The following is a 26,829-nucleotide window of genomic DNA, read 5'->3' as shown; positions in this document are numbered from 1 at the left end:
ATGGAGGGTTGTTTTTCTGGACTGTTTTGTACTTAACCCTGTTGGGTTTCTTTTTCATTTTGTTATTGATATTTTATGAAAACCTTTAATAAAAATTATTTTTTAATTAAAAAAAGACATCATCTATCGGAGATACTAAACCCAGGTCTCATCAATTGGTTTTGATGGATACCAGAGACCCAAAGATCCTGCTCCTCCTGCTCAATGTTCCTCCCTCACTCAGTGCTACCAAAACTCAGTTGACCGGATAATTGTCTCGGTTGCTATTTGGGGAATCTGGCTTTGCGCAGATTAGTTGCCATATTTGTCTGCACAGCAACAATTGCAACACTTCAAACAGAATTTGTTTTCGGTCAATACCCGGACAGGCGCCAGAGTGTAGAGACTAGGGAATTTTCACAGTAACTTCATTGCAGTGTTAATGTAAGCCTCCTTGTGACACTAATGAAGATTATTATTATTAAAATGTGGTTACATTTCTATACAATGGGAAATCAGCGGCACTTTTTATTAGAGTTTGCTTAGGAAAGTGAATAATTTAACATCATCTTTAAGTAGCTGAAAACTCAGGATCGGAGTTTGAGATGAATGTTAGACAGGATTAGTGAGGGTTATGGAGCCAGGGCAGGTCGTTGGAGTTGAGATACAGATTAGCCAGACCTAATTGGAAAGTGGAACAGGCCAGAGGGGTTAAATAACTTTTGGGAGAAGTTGTTGGCCAAACAATCCACTCCTCTATTACCTTCACCTACCCATCTCACTATAAACTTCAATCCTTCCTTCATAAGTTCATCCAACTGAACTTCTTTATACGGGTAAAAATGTTCCACCTGACTCCTTCCATTTCCTATGTGCTGTGAGGGTTGAACCCTTCTCTGTACAGTGAGTAATTTTATCAGTAATCACAATTGGGGGGCTAGATAAGCACAGAGCTAAAGAACTGGCGTTTAAAGCAGACCAGCAGCACGGTTCAATTCCCATACCAGCCTCGCCGGAATGTGGCGACTAGGGGCTTTTCACAGTATCTTCATTTGAAGCCTACTTGTGACAATAAGCGATTTTCATTTCATTTCATTTTTCAATTGTAAACCTCAAATTCACCATCCATGTTGACAAAATTCATCATCGCCTCCAACGTACCAGCTCAGTCTTTGACCAATTGAGGAACAGCAGATTTGAAGACCAGGATCTCAAACCAGAGACTAAGGTCATGGTTTACCCAGACAGCAGTGACCCCGGCACTCCTATATACTTTGGAGACTTGGACAACCTACAGTAGGCATCTCAAAACACTGGAGAAGTGCCATCAACGGTGCCTTCGCAAGATCTTCCAAATCCAGAGGAAAGAAAGGTGATCCAACAGCAGCATCCTCTCGCACCTCAACGTACCAAACATGGAGGCGGAAAGCACTCAAAACCAGCTCTGCTGGTGCTTGACACCAAACCCTGAAGCAACTGCTCTAGTGGAACTCTGACATTCATAAGGACGGTGGAAATGCTCAAGGGATGTTCTCAAAGCTTCCCTGACCCATGGGAATCCCAAGCTTGTGAGTGACCAAAATAGAGAAGGTTCATTCAGGAAGGTACCAAAACATCGCAGGACTTTGTTGCGAGTATGCAGAGGTGTGGGAGAGAGCGCTCAAACCTCCAAAGAACTTATCTGCCTGGCCCTTCTGGCACCACCTGCCCCACATACGACCAGAGTCTGCAGATCACGCGTTGAGCGTATCAGCTGTCTCAGAAATCATCGAACCGGAGTGGAAAAAGTCATCCTCGATCCTGAGGAATTGGCTATGATGAAGAAACCTTAAGTTGGTCACTTGAGTTTCCTTCATAAAGAAACAAGCCCAACTTCATTCATTGGCAATCATAATTTGACCGTTGCTCAGGGCAACTTGGATTGGATGCCCAGAACTGCAGCAGCCCTGACGTTTAACCTGAAAGGTTTCCTGTCTGCTCGTCCTGGTCTTTGGATCATGATGTTTGGATCGTGGTCGTCCTTCTGAGGGGCTGATGATCACTGCCTCAACCTTGGTCCTGTGCATTATTTTTAATTGTGGTTCACGTTCTGTCAAATCCACCTTGATCTGATCTTTATAAACAATTTTGCAATAACCTTATTAATCCTGGCATTAAGAATGGTGACTCCTGTTTGCAAAGATCTATGTTTAAGTGTGAGGCAGCTAGGGTGGCATGTGGCACAGTGGATAGCACTGGGACTGCGGCGCTGAGGCCCTGGGTTTGAATCCCGGCCCTGGGTCACTTGTCTGTGTGGAGTTTGCACCTTCACCCCATGTCTGCGTGGGTTTCACCCCCATAACCCAAAGATGTGCAGGTTAGGTGGATTGGCAACGCTAAATTGCCCCTTAATTGGGGAAAAAAAATAATTGGGCACTCTAAATTTTTTTTTTAAGTGTGAGGCAGCTGAATCTAGCTGCAAGAGAATCTAAGTGTATATTTGGAGCTGGGTCCTAACTCGTGCAGAACCCTGGACTGATGAGTATGGAACTTAAATGCTTGATGGGAAACTAGTAAAAGCCATCATCGCTCCTTTGTATAATGTCTGAGTAAATCACTATTGGCCCCATATTCATAGATACATAATCTTTTTTACTGTGAATATGTTCAGGTGGTTTTGTGTTGTGTCTGGAGATACATGGTACATTAAATGATGCAGCCATTGCCTGTTGGCAATGAATGGTTACCATATCCCAAAGATTCTTGTAATCTGCTTACTGATTTGCTTTCGAACAGATGTGCAGGGTAGGTGGATTGGCAATGCCAAATTGTCTCAATGTCCAAAGGTTAGGTGGGGTTACAGGATAGGGTAGGGGAGTGAGCCTAGGCCTTAGGTAGGGTGTTCTTTCTGAGGGTCAGTGCAGACTTGATTAGCTGAATGGCATCCTTCTGCACTGTATAGAGATTCTATTCTATGAACTAGGAGTAGGCCACTCAGCCCTTCGAGCCTGCTTTGTCATTCAATTACATTGTGATTGATCTGATTGTAACCTGAACTCCACATTTTGCCTACCGCCGATAACCTTACACCCTCGTATCAAAAATCTATCCAGCTCTGCCTTAAAAATGTTCAAAGACTCTGCTTCCATTGCCTTTTGAGGGAGAAAGTTCCAGAAACACCACCCTCTGAGAGAAAATCATTCTCCTCATCTCTGTTTTAAATGGGCAACCTCTTATTTTTAAACCGTGATCCCTGGTTCTAGATTCTCCCACAAGAGGAAAGGTCCTTTTGCATCAAACCTGTCAAGACCCCCTCAGGATCTTATATATTTCAATCAAATTGCCTCTTATTCTTCTGAGCTCCCAACAGATACAAGCCTAGCCTGTCCAACCTTTCCTCATAAAACAACCCACCCATTCCAGGTATTAGTCCAGTAAACCTTCCCTGAACCACTTCCAACACATTTACATCCTCCCTTAAATAAGGAGATCAATACCGTACACAGTACTCCAGATGTAGACTTACCAATTACCTGTATAACTGAAGCATAACCTCCCTATTCACTCCCCCTCACAATAAATTATAACGTTTTATTCGCTTTCCTAATTACTTGCTGTACCTGCATACCAATCTTTTGCTATTTATGCAGGGAAGGTTGAACAGGCTCGAGGGACTGAATAGCCATTTTCCTGTTCGTATGTGCACTAGGACACCATATCCCTCTGCATCTCAGAGCTCTGCAATCTCCCACCATTTAGACAATATGCTTTTTTATTCTTCCTGCCAGAATGGACAATTTCACATGTTCCCATATTATATTATATTTGCCAGATCTTTGCCCATTCACCTAACCCATCTATGTCCCTTTGTAGCCTCTTGTCTTCTCAACTTACTTTTCTACCTAGAATCATGGAATTTACAGTGCCAGAAGGAGGCCATTTATAAAAAATAAAAATAAAAATTTGAGTGCCCAATTCATTTTTCCAATTTGGGGGCAATTTAGTGTGACCAATCCACCTATCCTGCGCATCTTTCAGTTGTGGGGGCGAAACCCACGCAAACAAGGGGAGAATGTGCAAACTCCATATGGACAGTGACCCAGAGCTGGGATCGAACCTTGGACCTCGGCGGTGTGAGGCAGCAGGGCTAACCCACTGTGCCACCGTGCTGCCCCAGAAGGAAGCCATTTGGCCCATCGAGTCTGCACCGGCCTTTGGAAAGGGCACCCTAATTAACCCCACACCTCCGCCCTATCCCCATAACCCAGTAACCTCACCTAACCTTTTTTGGACACTAAGGGCAATTTAGCACGGCCAATCCACCTAACCTGCACATCTTTGGACTGTGGGAGGAAACCGGAGCACCCAGAGGAAACCCATGCAGACAAGGGGAGAACGTGCAGACTCCGCACAGACAGTGACCCAAGCCAGGGATCGAACCTGGGACCTTGGAACTGTGAAGCAAATATGCTAATCACTGTGCTACCGTGCCGCCCAAATATCTCTATAATTAGCAACCATCCCTTTGGTCCCTTCATCCAAGTCGTTTCTATAAATTGTAAATTGCCCTTTGTGTAATTCCACCCTGCCCTTTAGAAGGAGTAATCCCACATTGAGGAGGTCTTGTGGTGCAGTGGGTTAGCATTCCTGCGTTTGAGTCCCACTCTGGGACTTGATGGCCAAGGAAGGTCTTTATAATGCAGCCAAACAGGTATCAACTTGTAGGGGTGGCACGGTGGTGCAGTGGTTAGCACGGCTGCCTACGGCACTGAGGACCTGGGTTCGATCCAGGTCACTGGATTTTTGCAAATTTTCCCCGTGTCTGCATGTGTTTCGCCCCCACAACCCGAAGTTGTGCAGGTTAGATGGATTGGTCACACTAAATTGCCCCTTAATTGGAAAAAAAAAATTGGATACTATTTTTAAAAAACATTTTTTTAAAGGTATCACCTTGTAAATCCTTCCACAGACCTCAATGGCAGTTGGTAACAGCGGGAGAGATTCCCAGGCAGTTATGTGATGAAAAGAACACTGGAGCCTCTACCGTCACTCCATAGCTCCAGACTACAGCAAAAGTGCATTTTGCCACTGTAACACTGACTCCTTTGGGTCCGGTTGGCTGGGTGGGCAGTCTGGATCACCTTGGTATCAACAGCGCGGGGTTCAAACCCTGTTCTGGCTTGGTGGATTTGCGACCTGCCTCCTTACCCTAACCTGTAATGATGGTCGCAGCACTGTGGGTCAGATCTGCTTTCAGGCAGATAACTGAAGAGGAATCCAGTATTCCTTTATATTTACTTTTCCCAGGCAATAACCGTAAAGCACTGTGAGGAACAGCTAACACAAGTGCTTGCATTGTCAAAGATTCCTGCTGGCACATTTCTTCAGTTTGGTGTGGTTATTTCTGACCTTTAGTCAGGTTTAGCACTGTACCCGACTGCCGTCAAAGTGTAGACTCTACCATAGAGGATTCCTTGTGTCATGCTGCCAAAGATTCTGTGCTGCTTGAGGAAACCCTGGGTAATATTGGATACTGTCCAGTTTGTTTTGGGAGTGGCAGTGTGTTTCCTGTGTGTAGGTTGGGATATACACGGAATTAAATTGAGAGTAAAGCTTGACTCTGAACAATATTTCTGTTTTTATTCCCCCAGTGAGCGGCACGCTCTCAGCGGTGCTGAAAACAACCATCATACTCGATGAAATTCCAGCGCAATGTCAGATCGTTTGGGGCAAACTACCAAGGGGAAGGATGGAAAATCGAAGTACTCCTCTCTCAGTCTGTTCGATAAGTACAAAGGAAAGTCGCTAGAAACCCAGAAGCATTCAGGAGGTGTGTAACAAAGAGGAAATTCACCCAGATACACAGTTTACTGGGACTTGTGGTTTACGCTTGCATATTTCTCAGTGATTGTTTTCCAAATTTCATTTTTGTTTTCCTTGCAACAGGCAATGCTAGGAGATGGTTCTGTGTGTGGTTGTCACTCTCTAACTCGTTGTCCATTATTGCTGAAGCTGATCTGGTCTGATGTTCCAGTGCAGAGACACATTCTCTCTCTCTCTCTCTCTCTCTCTCTCTCTGTCTCTCTCTCTATCGGTCAGTCTCTTTCTCGCACACTTGGCCTGTCTGTCTCTTGATCAGTCTTTCTCTCTCTGTTTCTCTCTTGGTCACTTTCGTTCGGTCTTGCTAATTCTCTCAATCGTATAGCATGAGTTGATTTAAATACACATTGGAGCTATGAAAAAGCATACGTCCCATTTCTTTTTTTTTTAAATAAAAAATTTAATGTACCCAATTCATTTTTTCCAATTAAGGGGTAATTTAGCGTGACCAGTCCACCTAACCTGCACATTTTTGGGTTGTGGGGGCGAAACCCACGCAAACAGAATTTACAGTGCAGAAGAATGCCATTCGGTCCATCGAGTCTGCACCGGCTCTTGGAAAGAGCACCCTAGCCAAACCCACACCACCCTATCCCCATAACCCAGTAACCCCATTCAACCAACACTATGGGGAATTTTGGACACTAAGGGTAATTTAGCATGGCCAATCCACCTAACCTGCACATCTTTGGAATGTGGGAGGAAACCGGAGCACCCGGAGGAAACCCACGCACACACGGGGAGATTGTGCAGACTCCACACAGACAGTGGCCCAGCCGGGAATCGAACCTGGGACCCTGGAGCTGTAAAGCAATTATGCTAACCACTATGCTACCGTGCTGCCCTGAACACGGGGAGAATGTGCAAACTCCACACGGACAGTGACCCAGAGCCGTGATTGAACCTGCGACCTCGGCGCCGTGAGGGCTAACCCACTGCTCCACCGTGCTGCCCTATACGTGCCATTTCTGAGGTGTAGGAGAAGCTGTTACATATTATCAGCTCCTGGTTTTGACCCATTGAATTCTGAAATATTTTTCTGATGTCTCCCTTAGAGAGACTTGCACATTTTTGATGACCTTGTAACATGTTCACATTCCAAACACTGCAACATATTCTGGGAATCCCGGGGCTGCTGAAGCATTCTTACCGCCTTTTAAAAAAACCTTCTCTGCATCACAATTGAATCTTTCATTCAGCTAGTTAAACTTAAAAACTTTGCTCTAAGTTATACCTGGCATTAGGATAACAATTGCTTTTGCATCTGTGGTTGAATCTGTAATAAGTTAAATTCAGATCTTGTTTTCATTATAAGAGATCCTCTCTTATTTGCTTCTCTGCAGAGAGTAGTATCAGGCTGTACTTGCACTGCAACTATAGTATCGCCATGAAGGAGATTTGTTTTGTGCTAATGCTGCAGTTGTTGTGTGGTTACTGTCTGGATTATTCATCATTGCATATCCTGGAATTTTTTTTTCTTTCTCCTGGTATTAGGCGCAAATAGTTGTGTGTAATTCCTGTCTTCTGCGTTGTACCCCTGAGCTTTGTCTAATCTGTTTTATAGTTGTCCCTCGACATGGCTTGCAGAGTCTTGGTAAAGTGGCTGCTGCCCGGCGCATGCCCCCGCCTGCAAACCTTCCTAGCTTAAAGGCTGAAAACAAAGGAAACGACCCAAACGTGACCATTGTACCAAAAGACGGAACAGGATGGGCCAGCAAACAGGAGCAGCAGGACCAAAAGAAGTAAGATTGTTTCATCACTGATTTGATTCTGAATTACTTTTTTTTGTGTGCTGGTGGGACCATCAGCGTGAGGAGAGGATGGTGTACCTGCGGATGGACAGTAGCAAGTCACCTCTTTCATGTGTTGGAAGGGGCAGGCCTCGTCTTGGCCACTTTTTTCAGCCTCATCATCTACTGAAGGCCTCACTTCTCCAGATATTTTTCTTCCTGTGCTGGGAAAATTCTTCTGGAATCTTTCTACTTATTGAACCGCTACAGCACTCGCCTTGTTTCTCGACCTTTAATTGTAGTCAAGCCAATTTATACTAGCAACCATATTACTACAGGTGTATATTATAAACCACATTATTGGAAGTTGTACTAACCGAACTTCGATGGTGAATAGGACCAAGTACTCACGTGGGCCTGATTATTGTTCGGGAGGTAGAATTGAAAACAACCACTTAAAAATGAACAGAGGGTGGTGAATGAACGCGACTAGGTGTGAGTTAGGAAACAGCCATTAGAGCTTTAGATGAGCTTTGTGATGTTTGGTAGATGTGAGTCTGACCAGGGGATGATTGGAATAGGCAAATCTGACAGGAACATGGGCATGGATAAGGCTAAAAAGTTCTTGGCAATTCTTTTAAACTGAGCCACACTGTGAGAGGTTTTCCTACAGTTCCATCTTGTCAATGAGTTGGCTAAATCGTTGATTGTCAAGACTTCAAAAAGATTTAGACTAGAATTCGGAGAGAAATTCCATTGTTTTGACTTTTGAAGCGTCGTGCAGGAGCCCAGCTTGCGGGTTTTTGCTGACCGTGCTGGCATTGTGTTTTGCAGTACCGGTGTATCAACAGCACAGCTTCCGGAGTTGCCATCGCAGCCGGCTTCACAGACATCTGTCTCCAGTGTGCCAAAGCCAGCACCAGTCCACGAGGTAAGTCGCAGGCTCTTGGTAAGCCTCAGCAGTGCTGGCAGGGAGAGAGGGTTCAGTGTCATGTGGGAAATAACAACTCTGGTCTAATCAAGTTGGGATTCTCCTACCTTACTTACATACAAAGTGGTAATTTAATGCATGAGTCAAAGTGTGTCTTAAGAACCTATCAGATGAAAAATTGATGCAAGGGTTGAAAGGTGAGAAAATTGCTTCAAGACACAATTAAAAATCTGCAATAAAAGTGTTGCAGCTGGTTCAGCAATGCAGAGCAACTCCACCCCAATTGGCAGGTAGAAAGAATCACATTGGTGGCGGTTGCTAATTATGGGTCTGGTTTAGCACAGTGGGCTAAACAGTTGGCTTGTAAAGCTGAACAAGGCCAGCAGCGCGGGTTCAATTCCCGCACCAGCCTCCCCGAGCAGGCGTCGGAATGTGGCGATTAGGGGCTTTTCACAGTAACTTCATTTGAAGCCTACGTGTGACGAGCGATTTTCATTTCATTTATGATTTAGAGCCAAGAATGGTTGTATCTGGTAGGTAGGTGCTTTGAACTGTTTGTTGTCTGAAATTTAATGGAATTTCTTCCTCTGACAATTGACAGAATACAAATTCAGCACAAGGTGGAGCAAAGTCATGGGCACAATTGAAAGCAAAGTCAGTAGGACAAGGAGGTGGTGAGTTAATTGTCTTTCAGCATATTTTGATAACTTTTGTCACTTCTCTAATAAATGTTATAAATCTACTTAAATAGATTGTCTTGTAATATTAATAAGTTGTGCGCTTCCAAGGGCATTAGGTGTATTAATGTTGCTGTGCGCACAGGCCTCAGTAATTTGGACCATGAATAGTCTCCTTTGGGGAGGCGTTGGCGTAGTGGTATTATCACTGGACTGGTAAACTAGAGACCCAGAGTAATGCTCTGGGGACCCAGGTTCAAATCCCACCACTGCAGATGGTAAATTTTGAAATCAATAAAAAAAATCTGGAATTTAAAAAAAACTCTTAATTGTCGATTGTCGTAAAAATCCATCTGGTTCACTAATGTCCTTTAGGGAAGGAAATATGTAAGGGGGGGCACGGTAGCACAGTGGTTAGCACTGTTGCTTCACAGCTCCAGGGTCCCAGGTACGATTCCCGGCATGGGTCACTGTCTGTGTGGAGTCTGCCCGTTTTCCCCGTGTCTGCGTGGGTTTCTTCCGGGTGCTCCGGTTTTATCCCACAATCCAAATAGGTGGATTGGCCATGTTAAATTGCCCTTGGTGTCCAAAAGGGTTAGTTTAGGTTACGGGGATAGGGTGGAGACGTGGGTTTGGGTAGGGTGCTCTTTCCAAGGGCCGGTGCAGACTTGATGGGCCGAATGGCCTCCTTCTGCACTGTAAATTCTCTGATTTAATGGACTTTTAGCAGTCAGCTCGACTGATTCCTGGGATAAAGGAGTTATTTTATGAGGCAAGGTTTGGCCTGTATCCATTGGAGTTTAGAAGCATGAAAGGTGAACTTATTGAAACCAACAGGATCCTGAGGTGTCGTGACAAGATGAAAAGATGCTTCCCCTTTTGGGAGAGGCCAGAACTGGCGGACACAGTTTAAAAACAAAGGGTCTTCCATTTACAACTGAGATGGGGGATATCTTCTCTCTGGGAATTCTCGTCCCCAGAGAGCAGAGGAGGCTGGGCCATTGAATGTCTTTAAGACAGAGTTCGATTTTTGATTGTCAAGCAAGTCTAAGGGTATAGGGGATAGACAGGAAAGTAAAGTTGAAGTCACAATCAGATCAGTCATGAGCTTGTCAAATGGCACAGCAGGTTAAAGGGGCTGAATGGCCTGCTACTTCCAATTCATATGTATGTACCTAATTCACATATCGTGAGAGCCAAAACCAGTACCCCAGGATTAATGTCAAGTCCATCACTTGTAACATTGTTTCTGTAGACCAAACGTCTAATATTACATCACATTGTTTCCTTCCAATCCTTTCAATATTATGTTCTTCCGTCATACTTGATATAGACTACTGACCCTCTCTTATGCCTTGCTTGAACCTGTTCTCTGTTGGGCATAACTTTGAAATCGCTTCACAGTGAGTCCTAATGTCAACCAAATATTGAAGCATGTGAAAAAAGAGCAGGGAAATACAGCACCAGTCGAAGGCACTGAAGGGGAATACCTTCTTAAAGCAGATTGAACTGACTGATTGCCTCTTGTGCTGAAATATTTGTTAATGCTCCAAAACCCAGGCACCCAATATTTTCTGAATGTGGGGAGGGAGATGGTTGAGGCATGTGCAATAAGCTTAGGGAGTTCTTAGGAAAGCATTCCTGCTCATCTTGACCCACAAGCAGTGCTGTAAACAGATATATCTTTCATTTGAGGCCTGGGCGACTCAGCTGGCCAGGGTTAAACCTGTAAAGCAGGTTCAATTTGAGGCTTCCATTGTCATTAGAAATGCAATTGCCAGCTTACCCCTTGGGAGTGTTTTGGTTGCTGACCCTCTGCCAAACCCAGGAATAGGCTGGTTTTGATCAAGTTTGAAATTTTGCAAGAATATCTCATTCAACCTCGGCACACCTGTTCTGGGCGTTAAATTTACTTCCTAAGTCTCTTGCCCATCACTCCACCCTATTGACCTACCTTGCACCCTGTTTACTACGCCGTTTAATTTAGAAATGCCATGTTCAAATTCTTGAAAAGTTTAATCCCACCTATCTCTGCTGTCTCCTGCACCATAATATTCTCTTCTATGTTCCCTGGCCCTCGTATTCTCACGTCCATCTCATTGGTGCCAGAACCTTCAGTACCACAGCCCTGCTTTGGAACCTCTTGTGGTTCTATGGCCATTGGTGGTCAACATGGCTCAGCTCTGCTCAGCATTGACTACACCCTGGGAAGCATACACTGATCTTGGGAAGTATAATGTCTTAAATACTGGGCTCTGATCGACTGTGACTGACTGTTGTTGAATTGTTATTTGTTTTAGGCGGAAGAGGAGCAAACAAGCAATTACCATTCTCTCAAGAGGAATTTCCAACGTTGAAAGCAGCTGGAGACCAGGAAAAGATTGGAAAAGAAAAGGACACCACAGATCAGTCATATGGGCCAGGACCAAGCCTCCGCCCACAGAGTAAGATACACCGATATAAGCCAGATCCAAGACTTCTGCTGGCGCGCATGCATTTACTGGGAGTGTTTCATGGCCTATCTAGAGAGTTTGTTCAAGTTGAGTGGTAGGAGAGAGAAACATGCGTCAGATTCCGAAGAATCCCGCATTTAGTTTCTAAAATGCGATAGATGAATCAATGACACAGCAGCTACGTTTACTCAAAACCATGCGGTGAGCTCCTAACTTGCCAATTAGGACAGGATTCCACTACTTGATTTTGGTACTCATGATTTTTTAAAAATTTAGAGTATCCAATTCATTTTTTTTTTTTCAATTAAGGGACAATTTAGCATCCACCTACCCTGCACATCTTTGGGTTGTGGGGGCGAAACTCACGCAGACACGGGGAGAATGTGCAAACTCTACACGGACAGTGACCCAGGCCGGGATCGAACCTGGGACCTCAGCGCCGTGAGGCAGCAGTGCTAACCACTGCCCCACCGTGCTGCCTATTACTCATGTTTTTAAAAGTTGGGAAACACTGGGTGAAATGTCTGATGAATCTGAAACCTGGTAAATGGCCCAATGAACTTTACATTGAACTCTTATCAGTTTTGCAAGCAGCATATTTGTGTACTTTCCCAAACACAGCCCTGTTGCTGTCTCCTCCTTGAAGTGATGTAGTTTATGTTTTGAGAGATCTTGTTCTTCCCAGACCAAATAAATCCAGCCTCTTCATTGGAAACTGGGTAGAACTGTTTTTCAATTACTCTGCATGAAAGTGGCTCATGCTAAATCCCTTTTTAGTTAACCTAGTGTGAATATGAAATTACTTCCCATTAATGCTGGTGTATAAAACACGCCTTCGTAAATGAGATATATTTACCTGTGACACACATTATGGGACAGGGTTTAGAGAACACCAAAGTATATCATGGAGTTCATCTGAGCTACAACTTTTAATAGATTTTGGTTGAGGAGCACAAGGGTCCACTTTCCAGATGTTACGCAACAGAGATCTTAACTTTTTAAACAAAACAATGTTTATTCTATGAATTTAGTTAACATTTTATAAACACACAGTAAACATCTTATCAACTACCAACACAAAACCCCCCCAAAGATGCAGTACTCTATAGGTAACCCTTAATAAACTTTCCTAACAACATCCATAAGCCAAACACCCTTTTTTTTAACCAAAACAGTAGGTTTCATTTCCTTACAGAAAACAGGTATTAATTTGAAGTTATCAAGTGGTCTGGAGACATTCTTTAGCATGCAGAGAGACCAAAAATACACCTTCTTTGTTTGAATGCAGCTCCCAACTGAAAACAAAACCAAAAAACGCAGAGCCACAAAGCAGCTTCCAGCTCAAAACAAAAGTAAAAGACAGAATCACAGCCCAGCTCCACCCACACAATGACATCACTGCAGCCATTTGATAAAACACACTTTTCTTAAAGGGACCCTCACATGAAACACATGATTTATTTAACTCAAAACCAGTTGTGAAATTATAGATGCAGATACCGATAATTAGCCATTTTAAATAGCTTTGTCAAGGAAATTCAACCGTGTTGTCAATATTTCTCTCATTATTTTAAAAAGTAACTGGTCAAGGCCTTGTCAGAGATTCCTCCTTTATGGAATGATTGCCTACAAAGTTAAGTGAAGATTAAATTTGTATGTCTAGATAAGGTCTGGTTTAAATGAGCCAATCCATTAAATTTGTCTCCTATCTTCAAAATGTAAACACTGGAATACATCTGATGTGCTTCCCTGTTTGGAGACTCAACCACTTTATTGTCATACAGCTGCTTACTGATTGGTTACATTTCGGAATCGAGCAGTTGTTTTTCTCCTTGCAGATGTAGCCATTTGGAGGGAGGGCGGAGGTCGCAACCTCAACCCCACGGCAGCACCAACCCCACCTCCGCCAGAGCTGGAAGCCAAAAGCTCAGATCAAGCAGATCCGGTGCACACGCCAGTGTCGTCAAGTGACCCAAAGGAGCCTTCGCTGCGTCCTGCTACTCCACTGAGGAGAGGACTGGGAATACCACTGCAGGCGGGGACTCACCAATTCCCATCCACCTACCGTGATATGTTGCCTACGTTTGTAAGTTGATTGCAGAACTAGTGAATTGCCTGTGGTGTTTCCACTGTTTGTAATTGAGAAAGTTTTCAGAAACTTGTTTCACAGTGCCATCTTATCACCAAAGCCTGCAGCTAAAACCATGGTAACATATCAATATTGAAGACATAGTAATTTACTCTGATAATTGTTGATAGAAAATAGCAACCACAAGAAGAGAAGTTTGTGAAAAAGATTTTTAGTATGTAAAGGTATTACAGATTTGATGGAAATGATGGCCGGGAAAACACCAGCTTTAAAAAAATTCTTTCATGGTATGTGAATGTCTGATGGCAAGCAATTGCTGCCCATTCTTAATTGTCCTTGAGAAGATGATGGGAGGCCACATTTTTGATTGTGGTCCATCAAGCCCACCTCACACTCATTATGACTGGGGAATCATAACCAGGCACTTCCTATTTTCACCCCTACAAAGTCCTGCAGTGAAGTAACTTCCTTGGTCAGGCAGAAAGAAACTCCACGATGTGGAGAGGGCCCAGAGGAGGTTTACCAGGATGTTGCCTGTTCTGGAGGGTGACAGCTATGCGGAGAGGCCGAATAGACTCGGGATTGTTTTCATTAGAACGACGGAGGTTGAGGGGCGACCTGATAAGAGGTCTGCAAGATTATGAGTGGCATGGATAGTGTGGATGGGCAGGCACTCTTTCCCAGTGTGGAGGGGTCAGTCACGAGGAGGCAATAGGTTTAAGGCCTGTGGGGCGAAGTTTAGAGGAGATGTGCGAGGTACGTTTTTTACACAGAGGGTGGTGAGTGCCTGGAATGTGCTGCCATGGGAGGTCGTGGAAGCAGATACATTAGAGTCGTTCAAAAGGCACCTTGACAAACACATGGATAGGATGGGTATAGAGCAGTGTTTTTCAACCTTTTTTTCCGGGGACCCATTTGTTACCAACCAGCCAACCTTCGGGACCCAACCCGGCCGACCTTCGCGACCCATGCCGGCCGCCCTTTGCGACCCACGCCGGCCGCCCTTTGCGACCCACGCCGGCCGCCCTTTGCGACCCACGCGGTCCGCCCTTTGCGACCCACGCCGTCCGCCCTTTGCGACCCACGCCGTCCGCCCTTTGCGACCCACGCCGTCCGCCCTTTGCGACCCACGCCGTCCGCCCTTTGCGACCCACGCCGTCCGCCCTTTGCGACCCACGCCGTCCGCCCTTTGCGACCCACGCCGTCCGCCCTTTGCGACCCACGCCGTCCGCCCTTTGCGACCCACGCCGTCCGCCCTTTGCGACCCACGCCGTCCGCCCTTTGCGACCCACGCCGTCCGCCCTTTGCGACCCACGCCGGCCGCCCTTTGCGACCCACGCCGGCCGCCCTTTGCGACCCACGCCGGCCGCCCTTTGCGACCCACGCCGGCCGCCCTTTGCGACCCACGCCGGCCGCCCTTTGCGACCCACGCCGGCCGCCCTTTGCGACCCACGCCGGCCGCCCTTTGCGACCCACGCCGGCCGCCCTTTGCGACCCACGCCGGCCGCCCTTTGCGACCCACGCCGGCCGCCCTTTGCGACCCACGCCGGCCGCCCTTTGCGACCCACGCCGTCCGCCCTTTGCGACCCACGCCATCCGCCCTTTGCGACCCACGCCGGCCGCCATTTGCGACCCACGCCGGCCGCCCTTTGCGGCCCACGCCGGCCGCCCTTTGCGACCCACGCCGGCCGCCCTTTGCGACCCACGCCGGCCGCCCTTTGCGGCCCACGCCGGCCGCCCTTTGCGGCCCACCATTTTCTCTTACCTTGTTTGTTGCTAACAAAAATGGGGGGGAATGGTTTTGGGTCCCTTTGGCCCCCCTGAACTAGAAAAAAAACAGGTTGCGACCGTATGAAAAAAAAATGCGGCCGCACTGCACATGCATGCCCGATCATCAGTGCGCTTGCGCATAGTTTTGTGCATGCACATCGATGATCAGGCACGCATGCGCAGTGTGGCCTCATTTGTTTTAAAGGTTTGTGGCCATTTTGAAGGCCGCTCGCAGCCGGCACAGTTAAAAGCTGGTATCATGACCGGTACAGGCAGAGCGTGCCGAAGGGCCTGTTCCTGTGCGCCCGTCTCCCAAGCAATCAAAACTAGCCCAGGAGATCATCTCGGATCAAGTGTTGTCTGTAAAACCAATTATCTTTGATTTAAATAATGAGGTGTACTAGCAAACAAGTTTAATATATTCAGCGTGGATGGAGAAAGAGCATATAGCTTCTGCGGCACGAACTTCATTAAGAATGGTGTTCCAATGGGTTTTGCCTATTAATTTTGTATATGTCAGATAAACGTCATTCAGAAAATGAGGCTAGTCAAATGTGGAGAGTTTAACATGAATGCCACCTGCTCAAGTGGCAGCAATCATCGTAGTTGATGTTCCTATCTGACACAAGAAGTAATAATACAATCAGTCGCTATCTTTTCTGGGCCTCTTGCCAATTCTTGTACAGCTTTTACCTTGGGTGCAGTGCAATGTGAAATTTTGCAGGCTTCATTTAAGTTGTGCTGTTTACCAGTTGATTTATTCATCTATTGTCATCTGTTGGCACTCTGATTAGCTTAAACCTTCTCTACGTTCCCAGAATCATTATAAAGTTGCATCAGTCTGTCCACTTTACCTTGAAAGGCACAGTGTGTAGATAAACAAGGGAATGGGAACTGTGGACTGAAGTTAGAGGCAGGAGGAAGTAAAATAATGTTGGCTCCAAATTATTGAGTGCAAATAATGGAGACGGTACACATATGTCAAATTGCCAAGTCTGATACACTGACTTCAATTATGTGGGTGGGGGGCAAACTTCTAAGCAGTGTTGAATGAGTAGATATGACTGCTTATAATGTGAATGTTAATTGCAGTTGGGGACAACAAAGATTGAGAACACAACAAAATGCTGTAAGAGAAATAGTGAGGACAATCCACAGTTTTCAGATTGCTGTCTGAAAAGAACAAGTGTACAGGGTTACGGGGATAAGGCAGGGGAGTGTGCCTAGGTATGATGCTCTTAGAGAGGGCCAGTGCAGACTCAATTGTCCGAATGGCGGCCTCCTGCACTGTAGGGATTCTATGGATTTTCTCCGGGGGGAGGGGTTATTGTTTACTTGTTTATAGGTGTGTTTTTCCTCAGTTGCTTTATTAATACAATCAAGGTCACACTAGCCAAGTTTAAGGAATATGTGTTGCTGCTCGGCAATCACTTTAAACATAGTGCCGAGCTCCTTCCACATCTTCCAATGCATTCCAATCTCTAGATTTGACCGAGAAGTCCAGCCCCACGAATACAAGGCAGCAGAAAACGAAATAGATTCACAAGGGCTTATTTTACTTGTTAGCAACCTCTTTACCAATGTCTGTAATGGATTTTTTCCCCCTGTAGATGTGCCCACCACAATCACAGGGACCTCAACCTACCCCAGTCCTTGGTCCACAAGGATCCTTACAATATCCGTTCCAGCCACCTGAGCCAATTAGGTAAGAAGCATGTATATTTACAACCTGTACGGTTGTTAATTATGGTATGGAACCTATGGTTTTATTAGACCATTTACAGTCACAGCTAAATTGGGCTATTTGACAATTTTAAACATTATCTAGTAATATAAAATATGTGAATATAAAATAGGATTTAACATGTTCGTTACGGGATATTCTGACTGAGTCCCCTTGTCTAATCAGCATGTTTGTTTCAATATTAAGTATCATTTGGTATAAAATTGAAGGCACATGGTGAAGGACAGAGTTATGTGTTGTTTTCTGACATTGCTTGCATATTGGCTGCACTTTGCTTCACCAAAGCCAGCTCTCCTGTATTATTCATTCTAATATTGAAGGATGAGTGCATGCTTTATCCTTTAATTCCCAATATGGTTATTCACAGATATCCCCGAGGAGTGACTCGCCCTACCCGCCCGGCTAGGCCTGCTCGGCGACCAGGTGAGCCAACCGATCGGCCTGCCATTGTCAATCCCGATGATCTCAAGGAACTGGATCAGCTGGACATTGAAACAGAAGATGGATGGGCAGGTGAGAGTAATCAAATAGGTTCCTCGAACTTTAACCAAATGCCGATGATATGCACTTTTGTGGCATTTCAGTTACAGGGAATAATTGATTTCCCATTTTGTTTGATTTGCAATGTATTGCTAGTTAACACAGTTGTGCGGATAGGAGATGCTCAGCAGTACAGTGCATGGACAGGTGTCTTGACAATCTGGTCATGATGTGGCGATGCCGGCGTTGGACTGGGGTGAGCACAGTAAGAAGTCTTACAACACCAAGTTAAAGTCCAACAGGTTTGTTTCAAACACTAGCTTTCGGAGCACTGCTCCTTCCTCAGACGAGATCCACCAACAGTCCATACCAGCCAATAAGAAAACGCCAGTCGGACTGATTGTGATTGGTCCTTGTGGTCTGCAGACCCAGGACTGTACAATACTTGGGGTGCAGATCAACATGTCTGGCTGAAGATTATTAAGTCAACAGGTCTTCAGATTGCCCCTGATTTGATATTGTTCCAAACAAAAATGCAATGAAACTTAGCCCATCAGCTGAACACAACTCATCGTTAGCATTTTAAAATAAAATATCTGATCTCCTAGCAAGGTAGGACTTGTGCTTTGTGTTGAAGAAAATGTCCTAAGTACTGGTGACAGTATTATTATTTCACCAGGACATGTTGTGCTTTGTTCAAGAAAAATATTAAAGTGGTTCAGAAGTACATCTCTATTGCTTTGCTTTATGCTCAGGATTGGCACTTTCAGTTCCTTAGTTCCTAGTTGTTGAATTGAAATCTCTGTAGGTGCACCGAACCTGTTAGGAAATCTGCCCAGTCATGTGCTACACATTTGTTCTCAGATGTATGTTTTGCCAGTTCACTTTGCACATGGGATCTCTTAAGAAACAGTACTGTGAGACAAACATCCGTACAGATTATAGCATTTTGTTTTGAGAATGCTTAAATTTGGCGGTCCAGACAGATTCTCGTCCTGTCTTTAATCGATAATCGCTTATTGTCACAAGTAGGCTTCAATGAAGTTACTGTGAAAAGCCCCTAGTAGCCACATTTCGGCGCCTGTTCGGGAAGGCCGTCATGGGAATTGAACTGTGCTGCTGGCTTTGTTCTGTATTGCAAGCCAGCCATTTAGCTCACTGTGCTAAACCAGCCCCACTTTCTCTTTATTCAGGAGAACATGAGGAAGTGGATTACGCTGAAAAGCTGAAATTCAGTGATGACGAGGATGAAGAAATGTCAAGAGAGAGAAAAGAAAAATGGTTTGTATGTCACCTAGAAGATGCATGTGCCATGGACTAAAATACTGATTAGCGAACCTTTTGAGATACAAAGACTTGCATTTATATCAGGCCTTTCGTGATCTCAGGACATCTGAAAGCACTGGTCACCCTGTGAAAAACGGCCTTGACTCCCTTCCCACTATTAGCTGCTGACTACCTAACTCCCTTGGCTTTGATACTAGGCGATGTAAATGCCCCCTCCTCCCTTTTCACTTTCAAATCTGACATCGGTTTTGTCCCCTATTAAAAAATCCTTGCAAACCACAGTTGCATTTCCAAACACCCGTCCCCCTCATCTTTGAGCATGTTGTTGTCTCAAAGATCCTTGCCTGTTGCTGTCACAATTTGTTGTTTGAATCGCTCAAATTGGGTTCCACCCTTCCCAGAGCATCACTGAAATAGCCCAGAACAAAGTCATCAACGTCACCCTTCCTCTTACCTGCTGTGATTCCGTGTCTGGTATTTTTTATTACACCTCTGCGAATAAGTACAAGTTGTTGAGCCCATGTGTCTTAGTCCGTCTCTAACGCTGAGTGCGGTGGAATAGATTGTAACTGGGAGTTGTTACACATGAGCTGTCTGTCACATTAGCAGTATATGCATGAGCACAAAATAATCGTCTTAACCCTTGAAAACTTTATACCCTAGGGAAAGAGACATGAAAATTGTACGCCAACGTTCTTTAAATGCTAAGCTTGAAACAAAGTTGGAGCCCACCATGTGCAGTGAATCAATTTGGGGTAACCCATTATCCTCCAGCCAGTCAACCCACGGCCTGCAGGATCCTGAGCAACGGTGGAACCTATCTACTGCTGAGACGAGGGTATTTTCAGTGCACTTAACCGAGTTATATTAACTGTCTTAACTGAGTCGATTTAGCGGAAATTACTTGTTGAGTGAATATTTCCGAGTACGGTTGACCATCTTTGCAGCCAAATCCGACTGCATCACCATGTTCCCCATGGCTGGCAGAGTAGGATTTCTATCCAAATCACTGCGGATGCTTAACAAATTAAATGGGGGGAAAAATGACATGACAATCGCTTATTGTCACAAGTAGGCTTCAAATGAAGTTAGTGTGAAAAGCCCCTGGTCGCCACATTCCAGCGCCTGTTCGGGGAGGCTGGTACGGGAATTGAACCCGCGCTGCTGGCCTGCCTTGGTCTGCTTTAAAATCCAGCTATTTAGCCGACTGCTAAACCAGCCCCACAATGGTAACGCCATCAATGGTAACATCATTTATACAATGAAATTACTGATACGTGCAAGGATTCAGAATGTAATTATAAAAATAGACAATTTCCCTTGGGATGCACCCAGCTGCTCTATCCTCCAAATGTGGTGATGTAGATGGTATTGAAAAACGAATGTGCAAATTGACTGCTGATAGAGACCACTGCTTTGTGACCATTACCAGCAAAATGTTTTTGCTTTATTTCTTCCATTGCTTGTTGCTGTGAGGTCTGAAACGAAGAGTATAATTATGTGAATTTGGGTGGAACGTGTTGTAGAATTGATTCAGGCCGTGACAGTTCTTCCTAAAGTAGTGGTAGAATTGGATGCAGTACTCTGATTGAGGCTTACCCAGTAATTTACAAAAGTGTAGCTTTACATCTCAGATTTTCCTTTATGGTCTTATTAAGGAGCATTTATTACACAGAATCTGGTGGAAAGATAAAGTGAAGTATATGTATATTGTTGGCTGACCCATTGAAGAATAATAGCAGAAAGTTTGATTCAAACCAGCAAGCAAATTCTGACCTTGAGCAACAGTCACCCTTTCTGGCAACCTTTTATTTATTCTCAGATACTGAAACCCCTTTTATCGCGAATTTTCCCTTACCCCAAATCCATTTTCTTAGCATTCATGTTGAAGAATCCTTGTTTACCCATGTGCATAGTCCAGGAGGAAGCTGGTTTGTGTTTTTTCAACAACAAGGTTAGAAAACAAGTGTTTTGTGTTCAAACCTTTCTTGCCACAAGCTGTTGAAGCATGGTTTTGCAGAGTGGTGGTAGGAAAGGGACTCAGACTGGACAAAGAAAGGTTTGACAGGATAATGAATTATTGAACTTTTGGAGCCCCACAGAATCCCAGAGTTTCATCTTAAATGTTTCCTTTTAATGGAAATTTAATTTCTTTCATCAGGCTGGAGTCTTCCAAAAATTAACCGGAGTTAATAGATGGGCAGATGCTCACAATGAGAAAGATGAAGTGTGGCGACAGCGGCCAAATCCTGGCGCCAATGAACGCTCTGAGGCATTGGAAAGAGTCCGGAGGAGGCGCGAAGAGGAGGAACGACGGGCCCAGGAAGAGCGATTAGCTGCCTGTGCTGAAAAACTAAAGAAACTCGATCAAAAACGCGGAGTGATAGAAAACTCTGCTAAATTTGATGTACGGAAAAAGGATGATATTGAAGCTAAGGAGAATAAGGACTCTGTGGCTCTGTCTGCACAGCAGAAACCCTACACTGAGAACAAGCAGAATTTACCAAAAGGTACTGACGGCAGTTCTGGATTTGAAGGATTTTCTTATTTAATTGGAATTGGAGCCATAACTCACAATGAAACATGAATAGTTTTACTGACTGGTTATAGGAAATTTTTCAGTCTTGTTAGTTCTCAAAATTGTTGTGAAATATGGTGTAATCGTCAGAATCATCGAATCTTGCTGTGTTTTTATTTGAGAGACTTGGTTTGAGTTAATGGATCATAAAATGAAATTTAACCTAAATGGAAGCATTACATATTTATCGCAATTGTGACTATAGTAAATAGGCCATTAATGAATTAGCCTAGAGAACATTGTGTATGACTTGCATGCAAAGAAATGCCAAACTACAAATTGCAGATCTATATCAACTTGCTTATCCAATGTTCAGTCTATCAGCTGCCATTATGGATGATCATCTTGCGTGAAATGTGCCAATGCTGCAATTCAAACTTCAGATTTGTTCACCCCGATTCACAGCATTTTTTATAAATTGTCTTTCACAGGGGGAAATGTCTCAAGATACTTGGCTGCGGAACAGATTCCCGAGCAGGAAACGGTGAAGCTGAGGAGGATGGCCGATGGCATAGTTGGTGGGTAGATCTCGAGATAGCGGTGATGAGGTGAAGGGGTTTACAGAGAGCACAAAGGCTGAGCAGTAAGGATGGGGACGGGTGATGATGTGTTGTGTTGTAGTCCTCAGTCAGTAGAGCAATGAAGGGATTTAAAGGCCAGGAAGGAGGTTCAAGGAGTTGTGGAATGTGATAAACAAGACATGAAGAGCTTGTCGTATGAGGAACGGTTGAGGACTCGGGTCTGTACTCGTTGGAGTTTAGAAGGATGAGGGGGGATGTTTTGAAACTTACAGGAAACTGCGAGGCCTGGATAGAGTGGACGTGGTGCGGATGTTTCCACTAGTAGGAAAAACTAGACCCAGAGGACACAATCTCAAACTAAAGGGACGATCCTTTAAAACCGAGATGAGGAGGAATTTCTTCAGCCAGAGGGTGGTGAATCTGTGGAACTCTTTGCCGCAGAAGACTGTGGAGGCCGAATCACTGCGTGTCTTTAAGACAGAGATAGATAGGTTCTTGATTAATATGGGGAAAAGGTAGGAGAATGGGGATGAGAAATATATCAGCCATGATTGAATGGCGGAGCACACTCGATGGGCCGAGTGGCCTAATTCTGCTCCTATGTCTTATGGTCTGTATAGAATACTGATATATTTACTTTGGGTGAGGAGGATGAGCTGTGTTTTATGAGGTGAAATCTGAGCAATATCTTGAAGAATGTTTTCTCCATTTGTGTCTGTCATGATATGAGCACATTTCTATACAGAGTGTGGAATCTGCTGAGCAGCTGCTAATTTTTTTGCTGTGATGAATTTCAGAAAAATGTGAACTGCCCGTGGAGTTCCCTGCTGAGGATAAGGTGAAAAAAGAAGTTGCTGCAGCCATTGCAGAAAGTGAGGATGATAACAGCAGACAAGGGAATGAGCCTGCACTGCCCATCCAAAACTACAACAAGTTCCACAAGTCTCTGCCACCCAGGTTCCAGCGGCAGCAGCAGGTACCCTCAATAGGAATAGACTGCACTTTTCCGATATGAATTAAAACTGTATTAGGAGCAGGACTGGGTCAGTAGCACCTTAAATCAGTTCAGCCATTCAGTGAGATCAGGCTGATCCGTGATCTAACTCCACCGTTGCTCTTAATACTTTGGGTTAACAAAAATCTATCTCCTCTTCCTTAAAGATATTCTAGGACTGTGCCTCAACCACCTTTTGAGGAATAGAATTCCAAAGCCTCACTACTCTCTTGAGAGAAAAGAATTTCCCTAATCACTGTCCTAAATGGGTAGTCCCTCATTTTGAAACAGTGACCCCCTCGTTCTAGATTCACCCACAAGAGGAAACATTCTTTCCACGTCCACTCTGTCAGGATCCCTCAGAATCTTGCATGTTTCAACCGAGTTACCTCGTGCCTGTCTAAACTCCAGCGTATACAAGTATAGCCTGTCCAACCTTTCCTGATAAGAAAACCTGCCAATGCACTGACATCTTTCCTTAAATAAGGAGACCAATACTGTATACACTACTCCAGATATGGTCTCACCAATGCTTTGTATAACAGAAGCATAACCTCCCTACTCTTGTATTCAATTCCCCTTGCAATAAACAACAGCATTTTATTAACTTTGCTAATTGCTTGCTGGATATGCGGATTAATCTTTTGCGATTCATGCATAGCACGTCCAATCAAAAAGTGTAAATCTATACTGTTTGTATTATTTCTCACTTGTGTACAACCAGGAGCAGCTGTTAAAGATGCAGCAACGGCAGCAGCAGCAGGGTCCTGTGATGCCACCGTCGGTTGCACCCCCTCATTCGCATTCACAGAGACATATTTATCCCAGCCCAGTTGCCCCACCCCCTCCACACATGCTTGGCTATGACCCTCGTTGGATGATGATGCCTTCATATATGGACCCTCGACTGAGTCCAGGAAGACCGCCAATTGACTTCTTCCCATCGGGGGTTCACCCCTCTGGTAAGTTAATGTGGAAGTAAAAAAAAAAATACAATCTTATAATAATAATCTTTTTTAAAAAATAATTTTTATTAAAGGTTTTCATAAAATATCAATAACAAAATGAGAAAGAAAAAAAAAACCAACAGGGTTAAGTACAAATATAATAATAATTTTTACTGTCACAAGTAGGATTACATTTACACTGCAATGAATCTTCTGGTGTTTTCTACAAACGCAGTCTGATCTATGTATGTGTTGCTTTTTTTTTTAAACAAACAATTTTAATGAGGTATTTTTGGCATAACAAACAACCACAGTACAAAAAATAGAGTACAAAGAACAATATTCATGAGGCAACCGCTGATGTCCGTCCCGCCAAGGCCCGCCTATTTAACCCCCTACTCTATACTACCCTAACCCCCCCCCCCCCCCCGACGATTAATTCTCCGCAAAGAAGTCAATGAATGGTTGCCACCTCCGGGCAAACCCTGACACCGACCCTCTCAAGGCGAACTTGATCTTTTCCAGGCCGAGAAAGCTCGCCATGTCGGTTAACCAGGCCTCTGACTTCGGAGGCCTAGACTCCCTCCAAGCCAGTAATATCCATCGTCGGGCTACCAAGGAGGCAAAGGCCAGAACATCTGCCTCTCTCTCCTCCTGAACACCCGGGTCCTCCAACACCCCAAAGATCGCTACGCCTGGACTCATTTCCACCCTTGTCTTCAATACCCCGGACATGACATCCGCAAACCCCTGCCAGTAACTCCTAAGTTTTGGGCATGCCCAGAACATGTGGACATGGTTCGCTGGTCCACCCGCACATCTGACATACCTGTATTCCACCCCAAAAAATCTGCTCATCCGGGCCACTGTCATGTGCGCCCGGTGCACCACCTTAAATTGGATCAAGCTGAGCCTTGCGCATGTAGCGGTCGCATTGACCCTGCTCAGCGCCTCCGCCCATAGGCCGTCTTCCATCTCACCCCCTAGTTCCTCCTCCCACTTAGCGTTTCAGCTGCTCTATATGCGTCTCCTCCTCCCCCATTAATTCTTTGTAGATGTCCAAGACGCTCCCCTCCCCCACCCATCCCCTAGACACTACACTGTCCCTCTCAGTGGCAGGAGTGGGAAGGATGATACCTGCCTGCACAGAAAGTCCCGCACCTGAAGTCATTCCCTGGTGCCAGCCCGAACATCTCCAGCGCCCTGAAGCTAGGGAAGCTCCCTTCCAGAAACAGGTCCCCCATCTTCTCAATTCCCACCCATTGCCATACCTGAAATCCCCCATCTAAGCTCCCCGGAGTAAACCAATGGTTGTCACATGTTGGGGACCAAACCGATGCACCTACTGCACCAATGTACCTCCTCCACTGACCCCAGATCCTCAGGGCCGCTACCACCACGGGACTGGTAGTATGTGTTGCTTCTTGTTTGTCTTTTGTCGGCATGAATGAATCTGCTTACTTCCAGCTCTTTAGAACTTTGAGTGGAAACAACCTCTCATTACTTCTTGCTCATTCATACATCTGTGATCTTTGCTCGTGTAATGTGACTAACGTTGTAGAAATTGAAATTCTCATATCTATGCAGTAAAGTAGAATGGTCTTATTTCCTAATTGTTTTGCAATTGGGAGTGCCCTAAATACTGTCACTTTGATCAGGAAGAGCGACGTTCTAAGGGGGCAGGTGTATGTGGATTGTGTTGTGTGTTTTCTCTTTGGTCCGCATCTTTCTGAACCACTGCTAAATATCTGCAACTGTGGTAGCAAGCAGGCTGCTTTCCAATCTGCAAGACAATGCACAAAAGCATGGTGACTATTTGTCTACCTTCTCTTCCACTCCTCTACTCCTAACAGAAGAAACATTTGTTATCTCTCACTTACAACTGAGACAAAAGAACAAAGAAAGTCAGATTTGTCTTTATAGGAATTCATGAAACCGTAGGAATCATAGACTTAATGGCTCAATAAAACAAAATTTTACTTGGTTCCGCTTACTATGTATTCACTGGTTAAGCAGGGGCAGGGATAATGTCTGATAAATTTTCAGTCAAAACTCGATCATTTGTATTCTAAGAAGAATCCGTTTTGTGTAGGAATGATGAAGCCCGTGATGCGCCCAGATCGCTCAGACAGTGTCACCTCCGGATCCGAGCAGCACAACCGGCCTCCCATTCTGTTCCAGGGGAGAAGAAGCCCACCTACAGAGTCACAATTTAGCTGGGGTCAAGAGGACTACCCACCTCCTCCAAACCGGACTTTTATGTTAACCTCTCCGAGATCCCAAGAGGATAGCAGTAAAGAAGAGAGAAATGTTCGGTGAGTTTCTTGTCTTTAGAGGATCACTAGCGATGCCAGTTTAGGATTGATAACTGGCCCACCAAAGACTAAGTGGGTGTCCACAGAAGCAGTCCCCCTAATAAGATTTGTATGCACGTGGTCACTCACGACAACGATGAAATAAATTTCATACATATTATGCGTATTTGCTCTTCCCTCTAAAAGTAGCTTTAAAATGGAATGTGAATAGATCAATCTGTTCTATAAGCAGAAAATGCTGGAGAGAAAAAACATAGTTCCAGAGGACCATAGGCTGCTCTCCCGTTTGACCTGAGCGTCCCCATACCTCATGCGAGGGGGAAGGTTGAGGAAATGGGGCCTTCATGAGTAACCTCAGCTGGTGCGGGAATTGAACCTGCGCTGTTGGCATCGCTCCACATCACGAACCAGCTGCCCAGCCAACTGAGGGTCTTCGAATAACTTTGATCTGTTCAATTGTGTTGGACAATTTACA

At 44.8% G+C, this 26,829-nt stretch overlaps 1 protein-coding gene across 4 annotated transcripts in view; it reads left to right on the top strand.

The window, feature by feature from the left end:
- The window catches only part of prrc2b (proline-rich coiled-coil 2B), a 108,563-nt gene that overhangs the window by 26,184 nt on the left and 55,550 nt on the right, over positions 1 to 26,829 (top strand). For all 4 annotated transcript variants that reach the window (XM_072488797.1, XM_072488798.1, XM_072488796.1 and 1 more), the window contains exons 2-16: positions 5,610 to 5,788; positions 7,403 to 7,580; positions 8,403 to 8,499; positions 9,101 to 9,173; positions 11,477 to 11,620; positions 13,468 to 13,715; positions 17,099 to 17,193; positions 17,600 to 17,745; positions 18,906 to 18,993; positions 19,663 to 19,837; positions 21,161 to 21,509; positions 22,009 to 22,095; positions 22,896 to 23,074; positions 23,817 to 24,054; positions 26,132 to 26,354. In XM_072488797.1, the coding sequence (XP_072344898.1) occupies positions 5,671 to 5,788; positions 7,403 to 7,580; positions 8,403 to 8,499; positions 9,101 to 9,173; positions 11,477 to 11,620; positions 13,468 to 13,715; positions 17,099 to 17,193; positions 17,600 to 17,745; positions 18,906 to 18,993; positions 19,663 to 19,837; positions 21,161 to 21,509; positions 22,009 to 22,095; positions 22,896 to 23,074; positions 23,817 to 24,054; positions 26,132 to 26,354 (2,438 nt within the window). In that variant the 5' untranslated portion in view covers positions 5,610 to 5,670. The remainder of the gene's footprint in view (positions 1 to 5,609; positions 5,789 to 7,402; positions 7,581 to 8,402; positions 8,500 to 9,100; positions 9,174 to 11,476; positions 11,621 to 13,467; positions 13,716 to 17,098; positions 17,194 to 17,599; positions 17,746 to 18,905; positions 18,994 to 19,662; positions 19,838 to 21,160; positions 21,510 to 22,008; positions 22,096 to 22,895; positions 23,075 to 23,816; positions 24,055 to 26,131; positions 26,355 to 26,829) is intronic.

This window comes from Scyliorhinus torazame, chromosome 22, assembly GCF_047496885.1.
Source record: "Scyliorhinus torazame isolate Kashiwa2021f chromosome 22, sScyTor2.1, whole genome shotgun sequence".
Classification (NCBI taxonomy): Eukaryota; Metazoa; Chordata; class Chondrichthyes; order Carcharhiniformes; family Scyliorhinidae; genus Scyliorhinus; species Scyliorhinus torazame.
The sequence above is the reverse complement of the archived record's forward strand: the minus strand, read 5'-3'. Positions and strand labels throughout refer to the sequence as shown.